The 24,088-nt window shown below is 48.0% G+C and overlaps 4 protein-coding genes across 4 annotated transcripts; 2 read left to right on the plus strand and 2 right to left on the minus strand.

Moving 5' to 3' along the window:
* Nucleotides 1–3,974: 3,974 nt before the first annotated feature.
* LOC133760141 (histone H2B type 2-E) lies at nucleotides 3,975–6,034 on the minus strand. Its single transcript, XM_062192160.1, has one exon. The coding sequence runs from the start codon at nucleotides 6,004–6,006 to the stop codon at nucleotides 5,626–5,628; it is 381 nt and encodes a 126-aa protein (XP_062048144.1). The 5' UTR covers nucleotides 6,007–6,034; the 3' UTR covers nucleotides 3,975–5,625.
* Nucleotides 6,035–6,305: 271 nt separating this feature from the next.
* Nucleotides 6,306–6,745, plus strand: LOC133760947 (histone H2A type 2-C). Its single transcript, XM_062193528.1, has one exon. The coding sequence runs from the start codon at nucleotides 6,341–6,343 to the stop codon at nucleotides 6,728–6,730; it is 390 nt and encodes a 129-aa protein (XP_062049512.1). The 5' UTR covers nucleotides 6,306–6,340; the 3' UTR covers nucleotides 6,731–6,745.
* Nucleotides 6,746–6,890: 145 nt separating this feature from the next.
* On the minus strand, nucleotides 6,891–7,283 carry LOC133760948 (histone H2A type 2-B). The gene has a single exon (XM_062193529.1). The coding sequence runs from the start codon at nucleotides 7,281–7,283 to the stop codon at nucleotides 6,891–6,893; it is 393 nt and encodes a 130-aa protein (XP_062049513.1).
* Nucleotides 7,284–21,929: 14,646 nt separating this feature from the next.
* Nucleotides 21,930–23,070, plus strand: BOLA1 (bolA family member 1). The gene is made up of 2 exons (XM_062192161.1): nucleotides 21,930–22,029; nucleotides 22,379–23,070. Exon 2 carries the CDS (start codon nucleotides 22,382–22,384, stop codon nucleotides 22,793–22,795), a length of 414 nt encoding a protein of 137 aa, XP_062048145.1. The 5' UTR covers nucleotides 21,930–22,029; nucleotides 22,379–22,381; the 3' UTR covers nucleotides 22,796–23,070.
* The last annotated feature ends 1,018 nt before the right edge of the window (nucleotides 23,071–24,088 follow it).

Raw genomic sequence — 24,088 nt, forward strand, 5'->3', positions numbered from 1 at the left:
ACAGCACTGGCCCCAAAACAACAAAGTATTTTTTTAAAAGATTCATTTATTTACTTAAGAGGCAGAGATACAGAGAGAGGGAGAGACAAATATATATATATTTGAAAGTCAAAGTTACACAGAGAGAGGAAAGGCAGAGAGAAAGAGGTCTTCCATCTGCTGGTTCACTCCCCAGTTGGCCGCAACAGCCGGAACTGTGCCGATCCGAAGCCAGGAGCCAGGTGCTTCCTCCTGGTCTCCCATGCGGGTGCAAGGGCCCAAGGACTTGGGCCATCTTCCACTGCTTTCCCAGGTCATAGCAGAGAGCTGGATTGGAAGTGGAGCAGCCAGGTCTCAAACAGGTGCCCATATGGTATGCCGGTGCCTCAGGCCAGGGTGTTAATCCGATGCACCACAGTGCCAGCCCCGAGACAAAGTATTTTTAAAAGATATGACACATGAGGCAGGTAAAGCTGCCGCCTGCAGTGCCAGCATCCCTATGGGCACCAGTTCAAGTGAGTCCTGGTTGCTCCACTTCTAATCCTGCGCTCTACTATGGCCTGGGAAAGCAGTAGAAGATGGCCTAAGTCCTTGGGCCGCTGCATCCATTGAGAGATCCAGAAGAAGCTCCAGGCTGTTGTAGCCATTTGGGAAATGAACCAGCAGATGGAGGACCTCTCTCTCTCTCTCTCTCTCTCTCTCTCTCTCTCTCTATAACTCTGCCTTTCAAATAAATAACTTAAAAAAAAAAAGAAAAGAAAAGAAATCACATGTCGCTTGGGATTGCCTTCAAAATGCTGCAGAATGGTTGAGTGGGTCATTGTTGAAGTTAGACAATGCACCCAGTGCCATCTGTGTATATGTTTGAATTTCTCAATTATCAAGAATTTAAAAGATAATTCTTTAGATTGTTAAGCATCACTAGACAAGCACCTTCCTTATCTTAAAGTTTTTCATTTTGGGGTCTTTGTTTTGTGTGTACATATAAAGGGGAATTTTGAGTTATTACTAAGTTACACAAAAAAAGGTTACACCCCAGGCAGGCACAGTCATTAAGATGCCACTTGAGGCCGGCACCGCGGCTCAATAGGCTAATCCTCCGACTGCAGCGCCAGCACACAGGGTTCTAGTCCCGGTTGGGGCGCCGGATTCTGTCCCAATTGCCCCTCTTCCAGGCCAGCTCTCTGCTGTGGCCCGGGAGTGCAGTGGAGGATGGCACAAGTGCTTGGGCCTTGCACCCCACGGGAGACCAGGAGAAGCACCTGGCTCCTGCCTTTGGATCAGCGTGGTGCGCTGGCCGCAGCGCGCAGGCCGCGGAAGCCATTGGAGGGTGAACCAACAGCAAAGGGAAGACCTTTCTCTCTGTCTCTCTCTCTCTCGTCAAACTCTGCCTATCAAAAAAAAAAAAAAAATGCCACTTGGGACCCTACATCCCATTTCATAGTACCTGGATTCGAGTCCTGACTCCACTCCTGATTCCACTCCACTGCCTACTCATGTGCACCCTGGGAGGTAGCAAGTGATGGCTTAAGTACTTGGGTCCCCCCCACCCACATGAGAGACCTAGATTGAGTTTCTGGCTCTTGATCAACCTGGCCCAGTCCCAGCTGTTGTAGGCATTTGTGGAGTGAGCCAGCAGATGGAAGCTCTCTCTGTGTCTGTGTGTGTGCGTGGGGGGGGGGTGTGTGTGGATGGGTGTGGGTGTGTGTATGTATGTATCTTTCTGCTTTTCAAAAAAAATACATAAGTAAATAAAATTTAAAATAGTATTAATAGGTAATAAGCATTAACAAAATTAGTAAATACACTGTTCACTCACATATATTCATTGAACCATCAAACCTGGTCGCATCAGTCAGAGAGACATTCTCTCAGTGAAGGGTCAGTCTCTAAAATGTAGACAGAACTCCGGAGCTTACTCCCTGATCACTGATGAGCCACGTTGGGATTCAAGAGTCTCCCTCTTAAAGACACAGGACTTCGCAGCCCACACTGTGAAGCCAGGTAAAATACAGGCATTGCCACTGAAGTTTCACACTTTCTTTTTATTATATTTTATTTTATTATTTTTTGAAGGCCATGCTGACGCTGTGAAGCCAGCCAAGGGAGGTTTGTGAGCCAGGTAAGTGATGAGGTTGAATCTGGCTGTCAAAGATGATTTTCACAGCAGAATGGAGAATGGGTTAGAGTGATTTTGAGCCAGGGGAAGAGGTGAAACCTTATCTCGCGCTAGAATAGAATAGGCATTTGTGTATACACCTCATCCCACCCTCGTCTGTGAAACCAACATGACAAAGTTAGACTGCATTAAAAAGTGGAGAAAGCACTAGCAAAAACACAGTTGTCCATCAAAAGGTGACTGGGTTATAACCAGTGTGACCCTACAATGGAATGCTACTCAGCAAGAAAAAGAAAGAAATGAATTAGGAGACCTGCAACAGTATGAATGAATCTCAATAGTGCGGAGTGAATGCAGGCAGACACAAAGAATACAGTGTGTGCTTCCATTTATATAAAATACAGAAAGCGCACACCATCTACAAAGTAACCATGGTTGCCTGAGGATGGGGATGGAGCAAAGAAGAACATTGGTGGAGGAAACAGAAGGGAAGGATTATAGGAAACTTGGGAGGTGATGGACACGCTCTTTATTTTTATTGTGGCGATGCTTTCAAAACTCAGCACATTGTAATTTAAGTACACAGTTTATTGCATGCCAATTTCACAACAAAGTTGTTAGCTGACAGAAAAGTGAGTTACGAAATGGTATTTGAGCTGGATCTTAGAAGGTATGGCCTTGACTGGAAAGCAAACTCTGGCCGAGCCAGACCTGGGAAAAAGCCAGCAGGTTCAGCACGAGGTAAACAGACCATTTTGACTAGAGCAGAAAACCCCCATGGTGGAACAGTGGGAGACAGACCTGTGCGAGAACCGAGAGGCAGATGATAGATGCTGAAACCAGGCTTTAGGGGGTGTGCTTCGCACTGCAGTTCCAAGCGCTTGCTGAATTATTCTGGAGCAGTTAGGCTTTCTAAGCCTGTTTCTTTCATCTGTAGAATAAGGCTGCTGGTCATGGAGCCTGTCTTTCTAAGGCAGCTGTGAAGACTGTGGGCAGTGCCTGTAAGTCATTTAGCAGAGAATCGGGGGAACTCTCACGGTCAGCCATTCAGTAAGTACAATCACTTGCCAAGCCCCAAGGTAAGCACATGCTGAAAGGTCTCTGGGCAGCAGAGAGAAACGTCCGAGGTTGTTTAGGAGAGTAATCTCATCTGTGATGACTCCTTGAGACTGCCTTCCCCTTCTCACCATCGCTGCCTCCCCAGTGGCCATGCCCAAGGGGGAGTGCAGAACTGCCCACTCTGTGGGGACAAACTGAACTGAGTGAGCTGCGGCCTCCGGAATGGGGACTCCCAGCCCCCACCACGCCCAGATTCACATCCAGGGCGCATTCTGAAGATGATACAACAGGTGGCTTTTTTTTCTTTAAAGCACAGCTATTTCCCCCCAAATCCAGCGGTTCTCAGAGAGTGGCCCTGCTTTCTTACATCCTTTTAGCACTAAACAAGGAGCTTTTTCTCCTGGCAGTTTCTGAGGAAAGGCCGCTCTGTGGCTCAGTTTCCCTCCCTGTCCAGTGGGAGATGACAAGTCTACCTACCTTAGGAGGCTCTTGTGAGAATGAGTGAATGTTGTGCATGAATCGGGAACACACGTTAAGTGTCTGTCGGTGTTAGCCCAGCTTGGTTAAGGACTGTATGTCTTCCACGTTGTTTGTAGTGCTTCTTCTTCTTCATGCTCACGTATTTTGCAAGGACTAAGCACTGAGGAAAGCCTTGTGACAGCCTGTTTCAGCCCCATTGCCCATCTGGGGTAAGAGTTTGGCTGACGGCTTCTAAATATTCCTTCTCCAGCCTTTCCACACATGTACCCAGTGGTGACTGTCCCTGTCAATTTCACTTCATATATGGCCGATAAAAGGATATAGCAAAGCCTTAAAATGAGTTGGGCACTTTATTAATAACACAGCATCTACACAGATTTGAAAACACATGCGCAGCAGGCGCGAGATCTCAGCCTATGATTTACTATGTGGAGCACATCTGGGTTCACGAAACCCTTGCAATCAACTCCAGGAGCCCTGAGCAGAGTCCAGTTACTGAGCACTCAGGGCCTCCCCTGGCACCATCAAGGCTCAGACAGGAAGATTCGGTATTGCATAACTGCATCAGATACGACCAAAATACAACTGTGATCACATCGGAGAAGACAAAGGCAGCGTTCGCTGTGTGAGGGATATTGCAGCTCTGTCCGCTCTGCTTGTTAGGGCCTCCTGAAAAAGCAGCCGGTTGGTGGGGATGAACTGAAAGCTCCTCCCAGTGTGAACAGAGGGTGAAGGCTCTTCCCGCTGACCACTGCTCTCAATTGAACGGAAACCTAAAACAGGTCACCCTAAAGCGGGGAGCCTGTGGGGAAGACCCGCTACTGCCGCCTCCTCCCTATGCAAAAAAAAAAAAAAAAAAAATCTTGGCACCGGGCCTCCCCCCACCCCTCGCCGGCCCCAAAGCAGTTGCACTGAGGTGATTAACGACATATTTGGTCAAGGAGCTACAAAAACATTTCCATCTTCATCGTATCTTCACATCTGATGGAAATAAACAGCGCCCACCCCCCACCCACGGAAGCGATTACGAAATTGGCGGGATAGAAAAACGAATCCATCGATATCAGTTCAAGCCGTTTGTGTCCGCTACGTGCCAGGCGCTGATGGGTGCTGGAGATACGGCGGAAAAGCAGGCCAGCAGGGCCTTTGTCCCGGTTTGAAGAAAGACCATTAACGAGAAAGCAAATGAGCCAGCGAATTTCAGCCAGCTGCGAGGACGAAGATGAAAACACACAGCAGACAGGGCCAAAGGGCACGGCTCCTGAGCCGATGTCGCGGGCAGTGGCTTTTAATCCCCGAGCTAAACGACCCGTGTCTGGCAGTGACCTGGGGCAGGCTTCCCAGCACAGAGCATTAAATGCAAAAATTATTTTTGGACTTAAGGAATCCTAGGACTCTCCAAGCTTCAACGTCAGAGGCGGAAAACAAAGTCTTTAAGAATTTTCGAGTGGCGCGAATTTTGAATATTCATGCCGCCCAATCAGGAAAAGTCTGGCCCTCGGCGGCGCGGGCTCCGCCCCAGGGCACAGCACCGGTCACCCGCAGGCCGAGCCCTCCCCGCGCCGAGCTGGCCACCCCGCCGCTCTCGGTGCTAAGCGGCCGCTGTACACAGCGGCCGCCGGACGCGCCTACTTGTGTCCTGCAGTCTTCCTAAACCATAGCTGCAATCAGCCGCTCGGGTTTAAGACGGCCCAGCGTGTGTAACAAAGCCGCCCGGCCACTGCCGCAACGCGGAGGGGTAGAGGCGGGCCACCGGCGCTGTTAGGAGTGAAGACGCACTTGGCACTCAACGCAAGTCCAATCCCGCGCCGGGAACCTCGGGGTCGGAACGTCTTAGAGAATGCCAAGTACTCCACCCCCACTACGTCTGGGCTGCAGTAACTTACTTGTGCGAAGGGACTAAGGGGGCGTTAAGTGAACACGGCTCTTTCCCGATCAGATGGGTGGCTCTGAAAAGAGCCTTTGTGGGTTAGCGGCACGGCAGGGCCTCACTTGGAGCTGGTGTACTTGGTGACAGCCTTGGTGCCCTCGGACACGGCGTGCTTGGCCAGTTCGCCGGGCAGCAGCAGGCGCACGGCCGTCTGGATCTCCCGGGACGTGATGGTCGAGCGCTTGTTGTAGTGCGCCAGGCGCGACGCCTCCCCGGCGATGCGCTCGAAGATGTCGTTGACGAACGAGTTCATGATGCCCATGGCCTTGGACGAGATGCCGGTGTCGGGGTGCACCTGCTTGAGCACCTTGTACACGTAGATGGAGTAGCTCTCCTTGCGGCTGCGCTTGCGCTTCTTGCCGTCTTTCTTCTGCGCCTTGGTGACAGCTTTCTTGGAGCCCTTCTTGGGCGCGGGCGCGGATTTGGCCGGCTCGGGCATGATAAACACCACACCAGTGCGGCTCAGCGGGGAAAAGGAATAAGAGGATGGGCGGGCCTAATCCTCTTATAACCATCTTATGCAAATTAGGGATCAAAATCGCTTTCGTTTCCATTGGCCCGTGCAGGAAAGTTGCGTTTTCGGTAAAAGCCTGCGTAATGACAACAGCTCGGCTTTATTGGCTGTTTCTGAAGCCACATTGGGACCAATGAAAAGCTCGTTCCTGACCCCACCCCCAGGGAAGCTTATAAAGGCTTTCTTCGTGGGTGTCCTTCAATCTTGTTTTGTTGCGAGGTTCTGCGCCCTAGCTGGGTGTAGTTTCTTTTCCTTAACTATGTCCGGTCGTGGCAAGCAAGGCGGCAAGGCCCGCGCCAAGGCCAAGTCGCGGTCGTCGCGCGCCGGGCTGCAGTTCCCGGTGGGCCGGGTGCACCGGCTGCTGCGCAAGGGCAACTACGCCGAGCGCGTGGGCGCCGGCGCGCCCGTCTACATGGCGGCCGTGCTCGAGTACCTGACGGCCGAGATCCTGGAGCTGGCGGGCAACGCGGCGCGCGACAACAAGAAGACGCGCATCATCCCGCGCCACCTGCAGCTGGCCATCCGCAACGACGAGGAGCTCAACAAGCTGCTGGGCAAGGTGACGATCGCGCAGGGCGGCGTGCTGCCCAACATCCAGGCCGTGCTGCTGCCCAAGAAAACCGAAAGCCACAAAGCCAAAAGCAAATAAACTTGACGACCTGAACCAAAGACCAAAGGCTCTTTTTAGAGCCACCCAAGTTGTCAAAGAAAGAGCTAACGCGCTGCTTGTTATCAGCCCTCCGCTTGACACTGTGGTGGCTCTTAAAAGAGCCTTTTGGGTGGACGGGAGTGGTGTCACGCCTAGTCAATCACTTGCTCTTGCCGGGCTTGTGGCTCTCCGTCTTCTTGGGGAGCAGCACGGCCTGGATGTTGGGCAGCACGCCGCCCTGCGCGATGGTGACACCTCCGAGTAACTTGTTGAGCTCCTCGTCATTTCTCACGGCCAGCTGCAGGTGGCGCGGGATGATGCGCGTCTTCTTGTTGTCGCGCGCCGCGTTGCCCGCCAGCTCCAGGATCTCGGCCGTCAGGTACTCGAGCACGGCCGCCAGGTACACTGGGGCGCCGGCGCCCACGCGCTCGGCGTAGTTGCCCTTGCGCAGCAGCCGGTGCACCCGGCCCACCGGGAACTGCAGCCCGGCGCGCGACGACCGCGACTTGGCCTTGGCGCGCGCCTTGCCGCCTTGCTTTCCGCGTCCAGACATGACGGCTAAAAACCTGATTCCAGCTTGTTTTTCTAGGAGAGGCTATGGAAAGGATAGGCAATTTGATGTAATTTATAAGAGCTACCGGGAGGGGTGAAGGGAGGCGGTTTGATTGGCCGAGAGCGGCAGCCAATAGGAAAGCGGCACTCGGCCTTTCGGTTTGCATCCTGCGGCTGCGAGGAAATGACGGCTTTTGTGTCTACCTACCAATCGCTGAGAGCCACATTAAAGCCCCTTATTTGCATGCCAAGATTTTTAAGGAGAGAAGGTTTAAAAAAAAAAAAATGCTTTCTTTGTCACCGAGTGGCAACATGTGGGGTTTCTTTTACTCCACATTAGAGTAGGGGAACTCCATAAAAGACCCCCAAAGGACTGTAGAGGGAAAGCCCTCCCCCGCAAGGCTACGGGGTTCTGAAGCCGAGTGTCCCTTGAGCTCTAATGACCTCCGAGGCCCGCCCTTCCTGCCTCGTCACTGCCGGACTCTCTCGGTAAACACTATTGCGGCTGTGTCCTGTCAGCTCAGTGCAGCCGCTGGCCTCAGAGTGGCTTCGCCCTCCCTCCGCCGCCCGCCTGTGCCCCTCGGAATCGGGTTTGGCTAACGGGCAGAATTGGTCTGCTGTCCTACTCGTGACCTCCAGGAGGCGTCCTAGGCCGCCTTAGAATTCGTCCCCTAGGCGTTCAACATGTGTCCCCCCACCCACCACACACACACACACACACACACACGTTTCTTACTTCTCTGGCTTCGCTTGTCCTGGGCCTATTCCTCTGCCATCCCTAAAAACGCGATTCCGCTTTGACTCTGCTCTGCCTATCCCCAGGCCACTCTTCCCGACATTTTCCCCGTTTCAACTAACGCACTAGTTTGTTTCAGAAGCTCAGTCCCTTCTGTCTGCTTCTTGGATGCTTCGCCCTGTTGGTCCCAGCAAGCACCTCAGACTCAACTTCATGAGGCTGACGCTGTGGCCTAGCGCGTTAAAGCCCCGGCCTGCATGCAGCGCCATCATTCCAAATGGGCACCGGTTCAAGTCCTGGCTGCTCCATTGCCCATCAGCTCCCTACTAATGCACCTGGGAAAGCAGCAGAGGATGGCCCAAGTCCTTGGGCCCCTGCACCCACGTGGGAGACCCGGAAGAAGCTCCTCCTGGCTTCTGGCTTCCCATCAGCTCAGCTCTGGCAGTTACAGCTATTTGGGGAGTGAAGCAGCATACAGAAGACTTCTCTCTCTCTACCTCTCTGTAATTCTGTGTTTCAAATTAACAAAAAATAAATCTAAAGAACAAAAAAACCTCAACTGCCGCCTAGCCAAACGGCAAACTCGTGCAAACAACCTCTCCTATCTTTGCTTGCCCTCTTGCCCTGAATTATACTAACATCTAGGACCTACTCTACTCTCCCCTCCATCTCAACAGCACGTCTTTACTGTAACTTCCTCGGCCATTTTTTCTCGCTTCCCTCGTCTGCCTCACCACCCTCTTGGAACTTGGCCATGAGGTTCCACAGGCTGTCAGGCTCCACAGACCGGCAGGCGCCCTCCAGCTGCCCCTGCAGGAACTCTCTGTCTCCTGCTCCCGTCTCAGGGAGCTCTACACCCCCGACTCTGTTTTCACTCTTTCCTTAGGAGCCTATAAGGGCAGGAGGTGGAATGCTTTGGAGAAAAGGACACACTTAAATTCTGGCCTGTAAGCCTTTTTCTGAAGCTCTCTTTGGTATCCTCACCCTTATTCAACCAGCATGCATTGCGTGTGTGCCGTTGGGCATGGCGTGTACAGGTCGTGGAGGCTAGTACAGAGAAGTCTGTGACGAAGCATCTCCAGAACGTGGAGCGAATCTGGCGAGGTCTGAGTTAAATGTGAGTTAAATCAGATAGTACCAGCCAACTGTGGCGATTACCCCTCGTAAGAGTGCAGGCATAGATTGGGGGAACATGGAGGTCCAGTCAAAAGTGTTGAGGGTGTTCCCTCAATAGTAGACTATAACTGAAACAAGTCAAACCCAGTTGATTATATCATTTGAAAAGATGAATATGTTAGCAGGAAAGTGTGGGTCTCACAAGCAGTTATAAGAGGAATACGCTGTTTGTCCAATCCGGAGGGTGTGTGTCTTGTAGCCACAAGGCTTGAGCTGCTTGAGAAGAGGTCTTGATGCCCGCAGTAACAGCCTTTTCTCAAGGCCTGGGTGAACTCTTTCTGAAGAGCTCAGAGTCTGTGCTCGGTGAACAACTTTCTGCTTATTCTGCTCCAGGATAAAAACATGAGCCTGAGAAGGGGAGAGCCAGTTATGGGAAGATACATCAATCACCAGAAGTCAATGAATTTGCATTCTGAGTCAGTAGTATATTTCCTGAGTATTCTATTAGTGTGGATGCCTCCCCAAGAAGCTAGGCAATTACTTGATAATGTCAACTTTTCAGCCCTACCAGGCTGAGAATAAAACCCAGGTAACAGGGACCCCATCACACGGCCCTGCTTGAGAGGCTGACGACCACCCTTTCTCTCTCTCTCTCTCTCAAAAAAAAAAAAAAAAAAAGATTTATGTTATCTATTTGAAAGGCAGAGTTACAGAGACAGAGGGAGAGAGATAAAAAGAGATCTTCCATATGCTGGTTCACTCCCAGAACGGCCACAGCAGCTGGGGCTGGGCCAGACTGAAGCCAGGAGCCAGGAGCTTCCTCCGAGTCTCCCTTGTGGGTGCAGGGATCCAAGCCCTTGGCCCATCTGCTGCTTTCCTAGGCCATTAGCAGAGAGCTGGACCAGAAGTGGAGCAGCCAGGACTGGAACCAGCACCCATATGGGATGCCCATGTTGCAGTCAGAAGCTTAACTTGCTGTGCCACAACAGCGGCCCCTTCCCTTTCTATTTGAGCTCTGTTTTGTTTGTCTATTTTGGTGCTCTGTGCTGTGAGGAAGAGTGAAGGGAAAGGAGATTTGCTGAAGCTTACTGACAAGGTCTATGTTACAAAGCAGATATAACTGTTTCACAGAAAAGGAACTGAGGCTCAGTAGGATTAAGGCATTTGCCAAAGGTCACACAGCAGCTGATTAAGACACGGCTGTGGCACTCCATGTTAAGCCGCTGCCTGCCATGCCCGCATCCTATATGGGCGCCACTTCATGTCTCAGCTGCTCCGCTTCTCATCCAGCTCCTTGCTAATGTGCCTGGGAAAGCAGCAGGAGATGGTCCATGTGTTTGGGCTCCTGTCACTCATGTGGGAGACCTGGATGGAGTTCCTGGCTCCAGGCTTTGACCTGGCCAAGCCCTGGCCAGCCATTGCAGCCATTTGGGGAGTGAACCAGCAATTGGAAGACCTCTCTGTCTCTCCTTCTCTCTCCCTCTCTCTAATTCTGCCTTTTAAATATATAAATAAAATTTTTTTAAAAAGAAGACATGATTAGTAACCAAGTCTGCTTGACTCAAAGAATATACTCTTCACTAATTCTATTTTAGGCTTAATGAAGTCACTTATCCAGACTTGCTTTCTGAGAGAGAGAGAGAGAGAGAGAGAGAGAGAGAATATTAGATTCAATACTTTAGACTCCATACCAAACTTCATTAGATAGGTCTAAATGGGCAAATATCCTACAGATTATACCAGATTCAATTAGTATATACTGCTCCCCAGAGCTCCTTTCCCAGCAGTCTTTCCAGACTATTATAAAATGAAATAGAGCAGGCCATTTGTAAAAGCATACGCCATCGCAGACCAACAGGCTGGATCTTATTTCCTTTACTACCTCTGGGATTTTTCACCATAGGCAACTGAGTTTCTTCCCAGGCAATTTGGTTAAACATTTGTTTTGCATTGCAGCTCCTGACTACAATTCCCACACCATCCCACTTCTCATTTCCCCTGGCCACCCCACCCCCTCCAGGCTGAGACGCACACCGTTCACGGGAGGAGTAAGACCTCTGCACAGCCCCCTGCCACTGCACACGTGGCTGCCTCTACTGTGTCATCCTTCTCCTGAGCTAGCAAAATTTTCATTGGTCCGGTTTCATCCCAGACACCCCTCCCTTCAGGATGCCTCACTCTTCCCACACAGCCTTGGTGAGGCCCATCTCTGTGCACATCTGCCGATAGCATTTCCCACTCTGCTTTAATGTTGCTCACACTTCCTTTCCGTAACTATTTCAAGGCAGAGACCAACTCTTCCTTGAATTTTTTAATCAGTAGCTCTTGATTCCTTCAGTCTGGCTCTTAATAGGCTAATTAAATGTGTCTGGTATGAAGACTATACTCTTAGGAAATCAGCATTTTCTTTCCTAAAGTATTTCTCTTTAGTTAACTACTGTTCTGCAAGTGCCCACCATAAATAGTATACTGTGGCAGACAGAATGATGGCACATACAATAGAAGCTCATCAATTAAATAAAAATAATATACCATGACGCAACAGACTTGTTCAAATAAATGTAAAGAAACCAGTAAATAGGCAGGAACCCTAGAGATCCCAAAGCCAGATTAGAAGACTGTGATGGTTAATTTTATGTGTCAACTTGACTGAGCCAAACAGGCAGTAAAGCATTACTTCCCGGTATACCTGCCAGGGTATTTCCAAATTAGCATCTGAATTGGCTGAGAAAAGAGGGCCCACCACCACCACCAATGCTGGTGGGCACCATCCAGTCCACCATGGGCCTTAGCAAAGACCAAAAAGACAAAGGCAGGACAGACTCATTCTCGTGCCCGTGGACATCGCACTCCTGGGTCTTGGGCCTTCAGATTGAGGTCGGGCCTCTCTGCATCAGCTCAGTTCTTAGGCCTGCAGGCTCCAAACCACACTTACACTCTGGGCTTCCCTGGGTCTCAGGCCTTTGGGTTTAGACTGGAAAACACCACTGGCATCCCTGGTTCTCCAGCCCGCAGATCATGGGGCTGCCCAGCCTCCATAAGCTCGCGAGCCAAGTCCCCCTAACAAATCTCCTCCTGTCTCTGCACCTCTCTAGCTCCCTATCTGTCCTACGGTTCTGTTTCTCTGGAGAAGTTAAGAGCCCTGATTAAGGCCTGAAGCCTGACTCTGGGTTGTTTTCCAGATCTGAGACCAGGGGCAAGTTAGCCAACCTCTAAGAGTCTCTGCTTCCTCATGTGAAGCAAGGGTGATAACCGTAACTACTTTATGGGGCTATTATAAGAATTAAAAGAGTTGATAAGTGTCAGACATTGTGAATGGCACCTGCCACCAACAAAGCAGGGGTATCCCAAAAGCTTCTTTGGATGAATTTGTCATTGTAAAAATAAACATTGGGTTTATCCTACAGCCCAGCAATTCCACTTCTGGATATAAGCAAACAGAAATGAACGTTCATCTCCAACAAAATATGTGCACAAGCATGCAGCAGGATTTGTGCACTGTCCTTCACAGCGCCAGTTCAGTGAACAAATTACTGCCACGTATGTGGATAACTCATGATATATATAGGTGTACTTACGCAAATGAAGCTGTACCTATAAGGTTTATAAATTACTTATGGGTAAATTAGACCTCAACAAAAACAAATTTTAAAATATTTATTTATTTATTTGAAAGTCAGAGTTATAACAAGAGAGAGAGAAAGAGAGAGAGAGAGATCTTCCATCCACTGGTTCACTCCCCAGATGGCTGCAAAATGGCTAAGGCTGAGCCAGGCGGAAGCCAGGAGCCAGGAGCTTCATCCAGGTTCCCCACGTGGGTGCAGGGGCTCAAGCCCTTGGGTCATCCTCCACTGCTTTTCCAGGTGCATTAGCAGGGATCTGGATCAGAAGTGGAGCAACCTGGTCTCTAAGTGGTGCCCATATGGGATGCTGGCATCACAAACGACAGTTTACCCGCTATACCATGACACCAGCCCCACAAACTAATTTTTTTTTATGAAAAAATATTGAGGTAATCATCATGGGGAGAAACACTACGTACTTTGTCAGGCATCCCAACCTGATGTTACAGATTAGTGTTTAGTGGTGTTTGTTTTGTTTGATCATACATGAGGTAGCTTAAATTGTTTTCGCTTTACATATGAGACATGAATGGAACAGTTGGAAATTTTGAGTAATGTCTGTAGATTAAATTATAATACTATAACCATGTTAATTTCCAGAGTGTAACAATTATATTCCAGGGAATAATTGGGAAAAAAATCCTTTTTTTTTTTTTTTTTTTTAATTTTTGACAGGCAGAGTGGACAGTGAGAGAGAGAGACAGAGAGAAAGGTCTTCCTTTTGCCGTTGGTTCACCCTCCAATGGCCGCCGCGGTAGCGCGCTGCGGCCGGCGCACCGCGCTGTTCCGATGGCAGGAGCCAGGTGCTTCTCCTGGTCTCCCATGGGGTGCAGGGCCCAAGGACTTGGGCCATCCTCCACTGCACTCCCTGGCCACAGCAGAGAGCTGGCCTGGAAGAGGGGCAACCGGGACAGGATCGGTGCCCCGACCGGGAGTAGAACCCGGTGTGCCGGCGCCGCAAGGCGGAGGATTAGCCTAGTGAGCCGCGGCGCCGGCCAAAAATCCTTTTTATTTTCAGAAGATATGTATATAAATATATACTAGTCAAGGTTCTCCAGAGAAGCGGAATCAATAGGTGATACTAGATTGGTTGATTCTAAGGAATTAGCTCTTTGATAATGGAGGATAGCAAGTCCCCAGTTTCCCAAGATCCTCAGGGTGAATTGGCAAGCTGGAGACCCAGGAGAGTGGGTGGTATAGCTCCAGTTCAAGTCCAGGGCCTGAGAATGGTGCACTTCCAGTCCAGAGGCCAGGCTCAAGACCTAGGAGAAGGCAGTGCTTCAGTTTTTAGACTGAAAGCAGGAAAAAGCCAATGGTCCAGTCCCAAGACAACTGAACAGGAGGAAGTTTCTCTTATCCAGGAGAGGGTCAGACTTTTTGTTCTATTGAACTGATTGGATGAGGCCCACTCACATTAGGGAGCGCAATTTGCTTTACTTAGACCTAGTTGCATTCAAAACACCAAGAATATGTTTGGCGAAATAGCTGGGCACTCATATCTCAAGCAAGCGGAAACATAAAATTAATCATCACTGGTGGTTTAGAGGTAATGGGCTTTATCTTTGAAACTTTCAAGTGGTTCAACAAAAATTATATATATATATAGAAATAAAGTAAACCTGATAAAATGTTAATATTTGAGTAATTTGAGTATCAATATGAAAGATATGTAGAAATTATTTGTACTATCTGTAATTTCAGACGCACAAACCTGGTAATTAGTCTTGAAAATTCTCTTCCCATAGCTAACCTATTACTACATCCTATGGATTTTACTTTCTTAATATACAAGTATATCTTGTAGCCACAATTTCTTTCCATCACAATTCCCATCACCTTGGTCCAAGTCAGCATCTCTCAACGACACTGATTCACTAACCTCCCAACTGTTCTCTTCCAACTGGTCTCTCTGTTTCCATAGTTGTTTCCTCTGCAATCCATTCTCCGCACTGAAGCCAATGCTCTTTGCAAAATAAAATTTAATGTCAGCTGGATGCAATACATGATCCCTGATTGTATTTTTGAAAATTAAACTTTATAAAGGGCACTGTCATAGCCCATTTGTGCTTCTATAACAAAATATCACAGACCAGGTAGCTTACAAAGAACAGAGATGTATTCTCACAGTTCTGGAAGCTGGTAAGTCCAAGATCAAACCACTAGCAGGTTCAGGATCTAGCGAAAGCCAGTTCCTCATAAATGGTGCCACCCAGGCACAGGGAAGAAGGGATAAAGAAGGGATAAACTTGCCCCATCAAGCCCTTTTATAAGGCACTAATCTACTCATGAAAACACAGCCCTCAGGGTCTAATCATTTCCTACAGGTCCCACCCCTTAAAACCAATACAATGGTGATTATGTTTCAATATTAATTTGGTTTTTTTTATTTTTAAAGATTTATTTTATTTATTTGACAGAGTCATAGAGAGAGGTAGAGCAGAGAGTGAGGTCTTCCATCCGCTGGCTCACTCCCCAGATGGCCACAACGGCCGGAGGTGCGCCGATCTGAAGCCAGGATCCAGGAGCTTCCTCTGGGTCTCCCACAAGGGTGCAGGGGCCCAAGGACTTGTGCCATCTTCCACTGCTTTCCCACGCCATAGCAGGGAGCTATATCGGAAAAGGAGCAGCCAGGACTAGAACTGGTGTCCATGTGCGATGCCAGCACTTCAGGCCAGGGCTTCAACCCACTGTGCTACAGCACGGGCCCCTCAACATTAATTTTGAAGAGACATATTCAAACCATGGCAGAAAATAGAGGCCAGTGGGGAAACTCGAATGTCAACTCTATCTTAGTAATACTGTATGAATATCAAATGTCTTAGCTGTGAAAATGGCATTGGGGGTATATAGGAAAATGTCCTTGCTCTTAGAGATATATGTTGAAAATACATAGCAGAGAAATGTAAAGAATTTCACACGTGGACGGAGTAGGAATAAGTGTCCCATATTAGAGTACCTGGGTTTCAGTCCAAGCTCTGGCTTCCAATTCCAGCTTCTTGCTAAGACAAGCCTAGGATGCAACAAGTAATGACTCAAGCAGTTGGGTCCCTGCCACCAGTGTGGGAGAGCTGGATTGAACTCCCAGCTCCAGCTTTACTCAATTCCAGCAGCTCCAGCCATTGTGGGCATTTGGGGAATAAACTAGAGAATAGGGGATGCCCCACCCTGCTACCTCCCAAACAATTTTAACTTAAAAATAAAAAAAAAAAATGCCCCTAACTCAAGTCATTCAGCAAAAATATTTATTATTACTGCTATTACACACATACGTACATATTGAAAAGCAAGTCAGGCAACGTGTTATCAATAAATCAAGGTGACTGACCAGAAGGTAAATGAGTCGCTCATAGTACTAGTCTTGCAAACTTTCTCGAAGTTTTAAATTTTTTAAAAGGCTAGGGAAAATATTGTGTTATTATATGTTAAACTTCTTGAATATGATAAAGGTATTGTGTTTACATAGAATATCCTTGTTCTTAGGAAATACATGTTGGAGAACTTAGCAATGAAATGTCATCCATCTGCAACTTATTTTCAAGTTGCTCAGCTGAAAAAGTATATAAATGCATTTTAAAACTACATATGAAGTGATTAAACATATAAGTATATAATATATAAATTAAAAGTGGTGAATTTCATGGAAGTTAGATGGCATTGTTTTGGACTATTCAGCTTTTTTGTGCTTGAAATTTTCCAAAATACGAACTTGGGGGATGGTGTTGTGGCATAGCAGGTTAAGCCTCTGCCGAAATAGGCACCGGTTCCAGTTCCAGCTGCTCCACTTCTGATACAGCCCCCTAATAATGTGCCTGGAAAAGCAACCCTGCACCTATCTGGGAGACCTGGAGGAAGCTCCTCGACCCCAGTTTCAGCTTGGCCCAGCCCTACCATAGCTGTTGCAGCCATTTGGGGAGTGAACCCATGTATGTTTCTCCCACGTATGTTTCTCTCCTCCTCTCTCTGCCTTTCAAATAAAGAAAAAAATTCTTAAAAATTAATATATTTTAAAAAATAATAAATAAGAAGTTGGGGAGCAATACTGAGAAGGCACATAAATATGTAAAATATTAAGGATACAAAACAAAATTAAAGAAATGTGAAAGTTATATTTCATCTTGGAAAAAAATCTCATCTTCTTGCACCCCCTGCTTAAAACCCTCTGTGGCTTCCCACTGCTCCTGGGCTTAGATAAAATCATGCGACAAGGCCCACATGGGCCCACCCAAAAGACTGCCCTCTCCCTAACATCGCTGCTCCCTGGGCCAGTTCCCTGCAGACCCACAGTAACGGCTCTGGAAGGAACTTCAAAGTTCTCTCCTCCTGACCTGTGCACGTGGAGCTACCACAGCCTGGCTGCAGGGGAAAGGAGCTCTCTCGTGCCATCTCTCCCGCTCTGCTCCCCTAATCTCCTCCTGGAAGTGTGCTGGGCCTGCCACCCCACCCCCACGACGCGCCTCCTTAGCTTCCCCTGCTTCGTTTCATCAGAACACTTAGCACTTGGTATTGCAACTCATTTGTCCATCTTCTTCAGGATTCTGTAAACTAGGTCAGGGCCTGGTCTACGCCCCAGCATTGGTCCAACATTATTCCGGCACACAGCAATCGTGTACTCAATAAATGCAACAGACTTCCGTTCTCTTGTATGTAAAATAAAGGAGTGGGGCTAGATGATCCACGAGATCTGTTGGCAATAAAATACATCGCATACTCTCACCGCAGGAAATCCTTTTTTCTTTTTTTTTTCTTTTTTTTTTCTTTTTTTTTTTTTTAAACTTTTATTTAATGAATATAAATTTCCAGTGTACAGCTTATGGATTACAATGGCTTCCCCCTCCCATAACTTCCCTCCCACCCACAACCCTCCCCTCTCCCGCTCCCTCTCCCCTTCCATTCACATCAAGATTCATTTTCAATTCTCTTTATATACAGAAGATCAATTTAGTATAAAGATTTCAACAGTTTGCACCTACATAGAAACACAAAGTGAAACATACTGTTTGAGTACTAGTTATAGCATTAAATCACAATGTACAGCACATTAAGGACAGAGATACCACATGAGGAGCAACTGCACAGTGGCTCCTGTTGTTGACCCAACAAATTGACACTCTAGTTTATGGTGCCAGTAACCACCCTAGGCTGTCGTCATGAGTTGCCAAGGCTATGGAAGCCTTCCAAGTTTGCCGACTCTGATCATATTTAGACAAGGTCATAAAAGACAGAGTGAGGATAGTAACCAATGATCCTAAGAGTGGCATTTACCAGGTTTGAACAATTATACAGCATTAAGTGGGGAAGAGGACCATCAGGACACACAGGTTGGGAGTAGAGCCATTGGTGGTAGAGTAGAGGTTATGATTACAAAGGAATGAGGCTTAAGTGTGCTAGACAGGGTCTAGAACAAAGGACAGAGTCATTATTAGAGGAGCTAAGAAAGGTGCTAAGCTACAATTAAGTTTTCTGATTGAGAGGCAAATAGAACCTGATAGAAGGGGCTTGATAATAATCTGGTGGGCTTCAGGCCTTGTAAGTTAAGAGGCCCAGACCTATCTATCTCTTCACATGGGGTATATCCTAAGGGAGGTGTGAACCTCCTAGGGGAAGGCACTCTGTTGACTTTCATTACTTGGCTGGCCTGGGAGGAGAGCTGGCCAGGTAAAGGCAGGTGGCATCTCTAACAAGAAATTTACAGTTCTGCCTGCAATGTTGCTGACCCTACTTGACCATCCCCTCAGCTGCAGTGGTCACTTTGGAAGTTGGGCTGAGTGAAGGGCTTTTCAGCTTAGAGCCAATAAGATCTGTGGCTCTGACCTGGGCATCCTTCGACTCCAGGGCAGGTCCATTTCCAGTGATCCAACTCTTGGCAGAGCTGCCAGGGCTCTTCACAAGCTGACTTCTGCTGAAGCCCAGGCTTACCACATTGAAAGCCACTGCAGTAGACTGGCCTGTTGGGTCTCCTTGAGGGCAGATCACTGTACAGATCAGCCATTAATAGGCCTGCCACCCCTTGCCCTTGATGCCTAGCTTTCTTTTCCTCCTGGTTTGTGTTAAAGCAGACCAGAGGATGCAAGTCAAGGGAGTGCCCATGTCCCATCTCTAATCTTCGGTGGCCTGAACTACAAGTCTATAGTCACAGGCATGTTCTGTAGTAGTTTTTCTAAGGTAGACAATGCCCATGAGGAAAATTATATTCTCACTTTAAAACTTTCTTTCCCTTTGTCTGAAAGGGAGGTTTTTTCTACTTACTGCATACTTTGCTGATGGCGAAGTGAATCTAGCTATGAGATTATTATTTAAGTTCTTATTTTGGCTATGCTATTACAGAAAAATGTTAGCCATCTCTTTTATAAGGTCTAAAGATTAAATTGTACGTCCTACAGATTCCTTCATAATAGAATTAGTTTCCTACCTTGAAGAGAATAGAGAAATGAAAGAACAAGTTGGGCTTAGAATAGAGAAATGAGGGAGCAAGTCCTAGATCGCTCGCTGACAATAGCAATATCACATGAATACTTAGCAAACCGTTTCAACCATTAGATAACAACTTAAGAAAACATTTACCAGAAGGTCCAATGCCTTCTATAAATTTTAAGAATCATGTATTTGAAAACACCTCTTAAATATCTAACATGGTGTAGTTTGTTTAACCAGTAAACTTAAGCACAACCATCTAAAATGTTTTTAGTTTCTTTTTACCAACAAGTTTAAAACATGATACACAGATTCAGGTCACACAAATTAAAATGTATCTTTGATTCATTTTAGCAGCTTAAATTTATGGACAATCTTATCTATAAGCCATTTAAAATAAAACTCTTAATAAAATTTCCTATGTGGACATACAATATGTACACACATATAACATAGCATAATAGACCAATATAGCAATTTTAATAATAGCTTTTAAAATCTTTAACTCTTTTTGTAGATTGCCAATTGATTTGAATTGCTTTTTGTTTTTAGATTACTTTAACACATTGCTTTAACAGAGCATCAGAGTTTAATTCTATGTCAAAGAGAAATTGAGCTTCCTGTGATCTTTTGCTGTGAGGTTTCCTTCCTTTACCTTCTTTCATATTGGTGACCATGTTTCTGTGTTTCTGTGTGTAACACATCTTTAAGCATCTTTTGCAGGGCAGGATGAGTGGAAAAAAAAAAAATTCTTTCAGTTTCTGTTTGCTATGAAAAGTCTTAATTTCACCTTCATTCACAAATGAGAGCTTTGCAGGATATAATATTCTGGGCTGGCAGTTTTTCTCTCTTAGTACCTGGGCTATGTCTCGCCATTCCCTTCTAGCTTGTAGGGTTTCTGATGAGAAGTCTGCTGTGAGTCTAATTGGAGATCCTCTGAGAGTAATCTGACGTTTCTCTCTTGCACCTTTTAGAATCTTTTCTTTATGTTTCACTGTGGTGAGTTTGATTACAATGTGTCGTGGTGAGGATCTCTTTTGGTCATGTTTATTAGGGGTTCTATAAGGTTCCTGTACTAAGATGCCTCTGTCCTTCTCCAAACCTGGGAAATTTTCTGCTAGTATCTCACTGAAAATGCCTTCTAATCCTTTCTTCCTCTCCATGCCTTCAGGAACTCCTAGAACCCGAATATTAGGTTTTTTAATAGTATCCTGTAGATTCCCGACAATATTTTTTAGATTTCTAATTTCTTCTTCTTTTCTTTGGTTTGCCTGTTTCCTTTCCTGTTCTCTGTCTTCTAAGTCTGATATTCTCTCTTCTGCTTCGCCCATTCTGTTTTTAAGGCTCTCTAATGTGTTTGTCATTTGATCTATTGAGTTCTTCATTCCATTGTGGTTTTTTGTCACTATCAGAGTTTCTTGTTGCAGTAGTTGTTTCATTTCATTTTGATTCCTCCTTAATATTTCCTTTTCACGAGAGAGATTTTCTATCTTGTCCATTAAGGATTTCTGTAGTTCAAGAATTTGTTTTTGAGAACTTATTAATGTTCTTATCAATTTTTTGAGACCCACTTCTTGCATTTCTTCTATCTCATCATCTTCATAATCTTGCATTGGGGTGTCTTTTTCATTTGGGGGCGTCATAGTGTCTTCCTTGTTCTTGTTACCTCGGTTTTTGCGTTTGTTGTATGGCATGTTGGAGATATTTGGTTTCTTCACTGTGGTGTTTTTTCTTGTTACACTATGGCTCTATATTAAGAGGACTGTCTGCTTTTGGTGGAGCCTTAGAGGCTTGAGATAAGTGTGGACTGAGAGCTGTGTTTGGTTCCTCAGGGTTGAGGGTGTGTCAAAGATGACACTCCCAGGTTAGGCGTGGTAAATCTCTCTTTTTTTTTTTTTTTTTTTTTGATTCAAAAGGGAAGTAATTCCGCACAGCTGAACGTAATTGGAGGTAGTTAGCAGGCGAATGATATACCCACAGGAGCCAGAGATCGGAAGCTCTTTCCCAAGGACCACACAGGGAATCTCTGCTGCCCTCGGTGTGGGCTCCAATTCTCCTGCAGTCTCCCACTGGATTGCCAAGTTAGATGCTAATCTCCTGTTATTTCACCCCTCCCCCCAGAGTCAGGTTTTTCTGCTAGGCTCAGGGCCGGTGCAGACCTGAGGTCGCCCTGCTTATGACGTATGTCCAAAATGGCGCCTGCTCTTTGTCTTGCTCGCCTTTGAGGGGTGAGCAGAGAGAGAGAAACTCGTGTCCCTATCGGTCACTTTTTTTTTTTTTTCCCTCTCTCTCTTCTAGTTAGCCTGGTGAACTTTTCCCCACGGAGTTTCAAGCCTCGTTCCCTCTAGTCTCCTCTTTCCGCTTGCCCGCTGGTGTCTCGGGCTATTGAGGTTCGGCTCACCTCGCGTTCCAGCGCTGGTGTGTTGAGTCTGCCGCTGGTGTCCCGAACTTGGGCTCCCACGCTCTCCACGCAGGTCCACTGTGAATCACTAGTTCCGGAAGAGTTTCCGCTGCTGTTTCTTCCCCTACTCTTCCTTGACCCTGCAGTATCTCCACTTTTATTAACCTGTGTGTCTTGCTGAACTATCAATGTGCTCCCTTCCTATTCCGCCACCTTGCCGCTCCCGGGAAATCCTTTTTTCTTTGCTCGGGTTCCTCAAGGGGCGGGGCGGGGAGGAGGAGATGTCGGAGACTACAATTCCCATGAACCCTCGGGCCAGTGCGTGGCGCTGCCCGTTCTGCTGCCGCGAGCGAGGACTCCATTTCCCAGCTTGCTTCGGGACGCTGGGCCTGCATTTCCCCCTAGAACGCTGGGAGTCCGGCCCCGAGCGGGAATTGCGGTTGCCGAGGCTGAGTTGCAGGTAGAAGTGCCCCCGCCTGGGGTTCAGAGGGGACACCGGGTTACTCGCACAACCAAAACCACGGAGTTGCACATACCCTGGTTTTGCAACCTCAGGCCCACTCCATCTAAATTCCCTTCGTAATGAACGCGCCTGGCGCGCGGGCCTGATAGCCTCTTGTAGCTCCACCGCCCGCCGTCAGACTAACCCACGTCACAGAAAAGAGGCAGAGTCCGGTTCCCTTCGGGTCTCCCTGTCGGTGCCTGGGCGGGCTCCCTGCAGGAGGCGGGTGGGGACTTGCTGGGGGTGGGGTTCGGGAGTTCGGGTTCGGCCCTGGCCCTCACTCCTCGTGTCCGCGTCTCTGCCGTAGCTGATGCTGAGGGGGCAGTTGGTCCGACAGCTGGTCTCCATGGCCGGCCGCGTCTGTTTGTCCCGGGCCAGCGCCGGATCTGGGCCTGTTGGTCCCGTGGAAGCCGCCATCCGTGCAAAGTTGGAGCAGGCCTTGAGCCCCGAGGTGCTTGAGCTGCGCAATGAGAGCGGCGGCCACGCGGTCCCCCCCGGCAGCGAGACGCATTTCCGCGTGGCCGTGGTGAGCTCCCGCTTCGAAGGACTGAGCCCCCTGCAGCGGCACCGACTGGTCCATGCAGCGCTGGCCGAGGAGCTGGCCGGGCCTGTCCACGCGCTGGCCATCCAGGCACGGACCCCCGCCCAGTGGAAGGAGAACCCTCAGCTGGACACCAGCCCCCCCTGCCTGGGTGGAAGCAAGAAAACTCGAGAAACTCCCTGAACCCCAAGAGAGGTGGAAGACCAGGATCAAAATGGGCTGGGAGAGAACAAAGGACCTTTTTCCTGACCACGCAGTATGCCACGTATCTATCCCGTGGAGAAGACTGCGCATGTCAAGTCCGCTAACTCGCGGAAAGAGCAGATTCTCTCACTACAGCTCTTGCCCTGGGCTGTCCTGGAAGTGCTGCCTAATTGCTCCTTGTTAAGTTATAACTAAGAAACTGCACCAGACTTGAGTTACAAACAATTCTGTACATTAAAACAGAAATTACCGTACCACGTGCATTGCTGTGTGTGTTCCTAATGCTCCGTGAATCAGTGAGGGCTACAGGTGAGAAGACAGATACCTGTAGACCGGGGTGGTAGTGAAGGGCTTCATGGGGGAAGTGACCTGGTTGGACCTTCAAAGGAAAGCCCAGAATTAAACCAAAAGAAGAAAGGGATTGCAAACAGTGGGAAGAACCTGAGTAATGGCATGGAAACTGGACTTGGTAGTGAGTTGTTGGACAAGGCAGGGGTCACAGGCATTTTTAGTCTGAGCGGATGCAAAGCCAGGAGCCAGGAGTTTCTTCCAGGTCTCCCATGTGGGTGCAGGGACCCAAGCACTTGGGCCATCTTCTGCTTTCCCAGGCGCATTAGCAGGGGACTGGATCTGAAGTGGAGCAGCCGGGGCTCGAACCGGTGCCCATATAGGTTGCCAGCACTGCAGGCTGAGGCTTTAACCCTCTGTGCCACAGTACCCGCCCCCAGGTATTTTTAATTTGATATTGAGGGAATGTTTGATTTCTGACCATTTCTGAAAAGTACTTAAATTTTGTTTATAAGGAACGTCTCATCTTTTAAACCCCTGTTGCAGTGAAAAGAGGATAACAACCTAGAAAGGATTACGGAAGATAGACATTTTTGTAGCTCTTTACATTTTTTTTAAATGAATTTCATTTATTTGAAAAGCAAAGGGACAGAGAGGTAGGCCGGCACTGCGGCTCACTAGGCTAATCCTCCGCCTGTGGCACCAGTACCTAGGATTCTAGTCCCTGTTGGGGTGCCAGATTCTGTCCCGGTTGCTCCTCTTCCAGTCCAGCTCTCTGCTGTGGCTTGGGAAGGCAGTGGAGGATGGCCCAAGTGCTTGGGCCCTGCACCCGCATGGGAGACCAGGAGGAAACACCTGGCTCCTGGCTTCGGATTAGTGCAGTGCCGGCCGTAGTGGCCATTTGAGGGGGTGAACCAATAGAAGGAAGACCTTTCTCTCTGTCTCTCACTGTCTAACTCTGCCTGTCAAAAAAAAAAAAGTGCA

Source organism: Lepus europaeus, chromosome 5 (genome assembly GCF_033115175.1).
Source record: "Lepus europaeus isolate LE1 chromosome 5, mLepTim1.pri, whole genome shotgun sequence".
In the NCBI taxonomy this organism is placed as follows: Eukaryota; Metazoa; Chordata; class Mammalia; order Lagomorpha; family Leporidae; genus Lepus; species Lepus europaeus.

What these genes read in the sequence shown, in the direction of transcription:
- LOC133760141 (XM_062192160.1), bottom strand. Translation starts at nt 6,006, where the DNA reads ATGCCCGAGCCGGCCAAATCCGCGCCCGCGCCCAAGAAGGGCTCCAAG.
- LOC133760947 (XM_062193528.1), top strand. Translation starts at nt 6,341, where the DNA reads ATGTCCGGTCGTGGCAAGCAAGGCGGCAAGGCCCGCGCCAAGGCCAAG.
- LOC133760948 (XM_062193529.1), bottom strand. Translation starts at nt 7,283, where the DNA reads ATGTCTGGACGCGGAAAGCAAGGCGGCAAGGCGCGCGCCAAGGCCAAG.
- BOLA1 (XM_062192161.1), top strand. Translation starts at nt 22,382, where the DNA reads ATGCTGAGGGGGCAGTTGGTCCGACAGCTGGTCTCCATGGCCGGCCGC.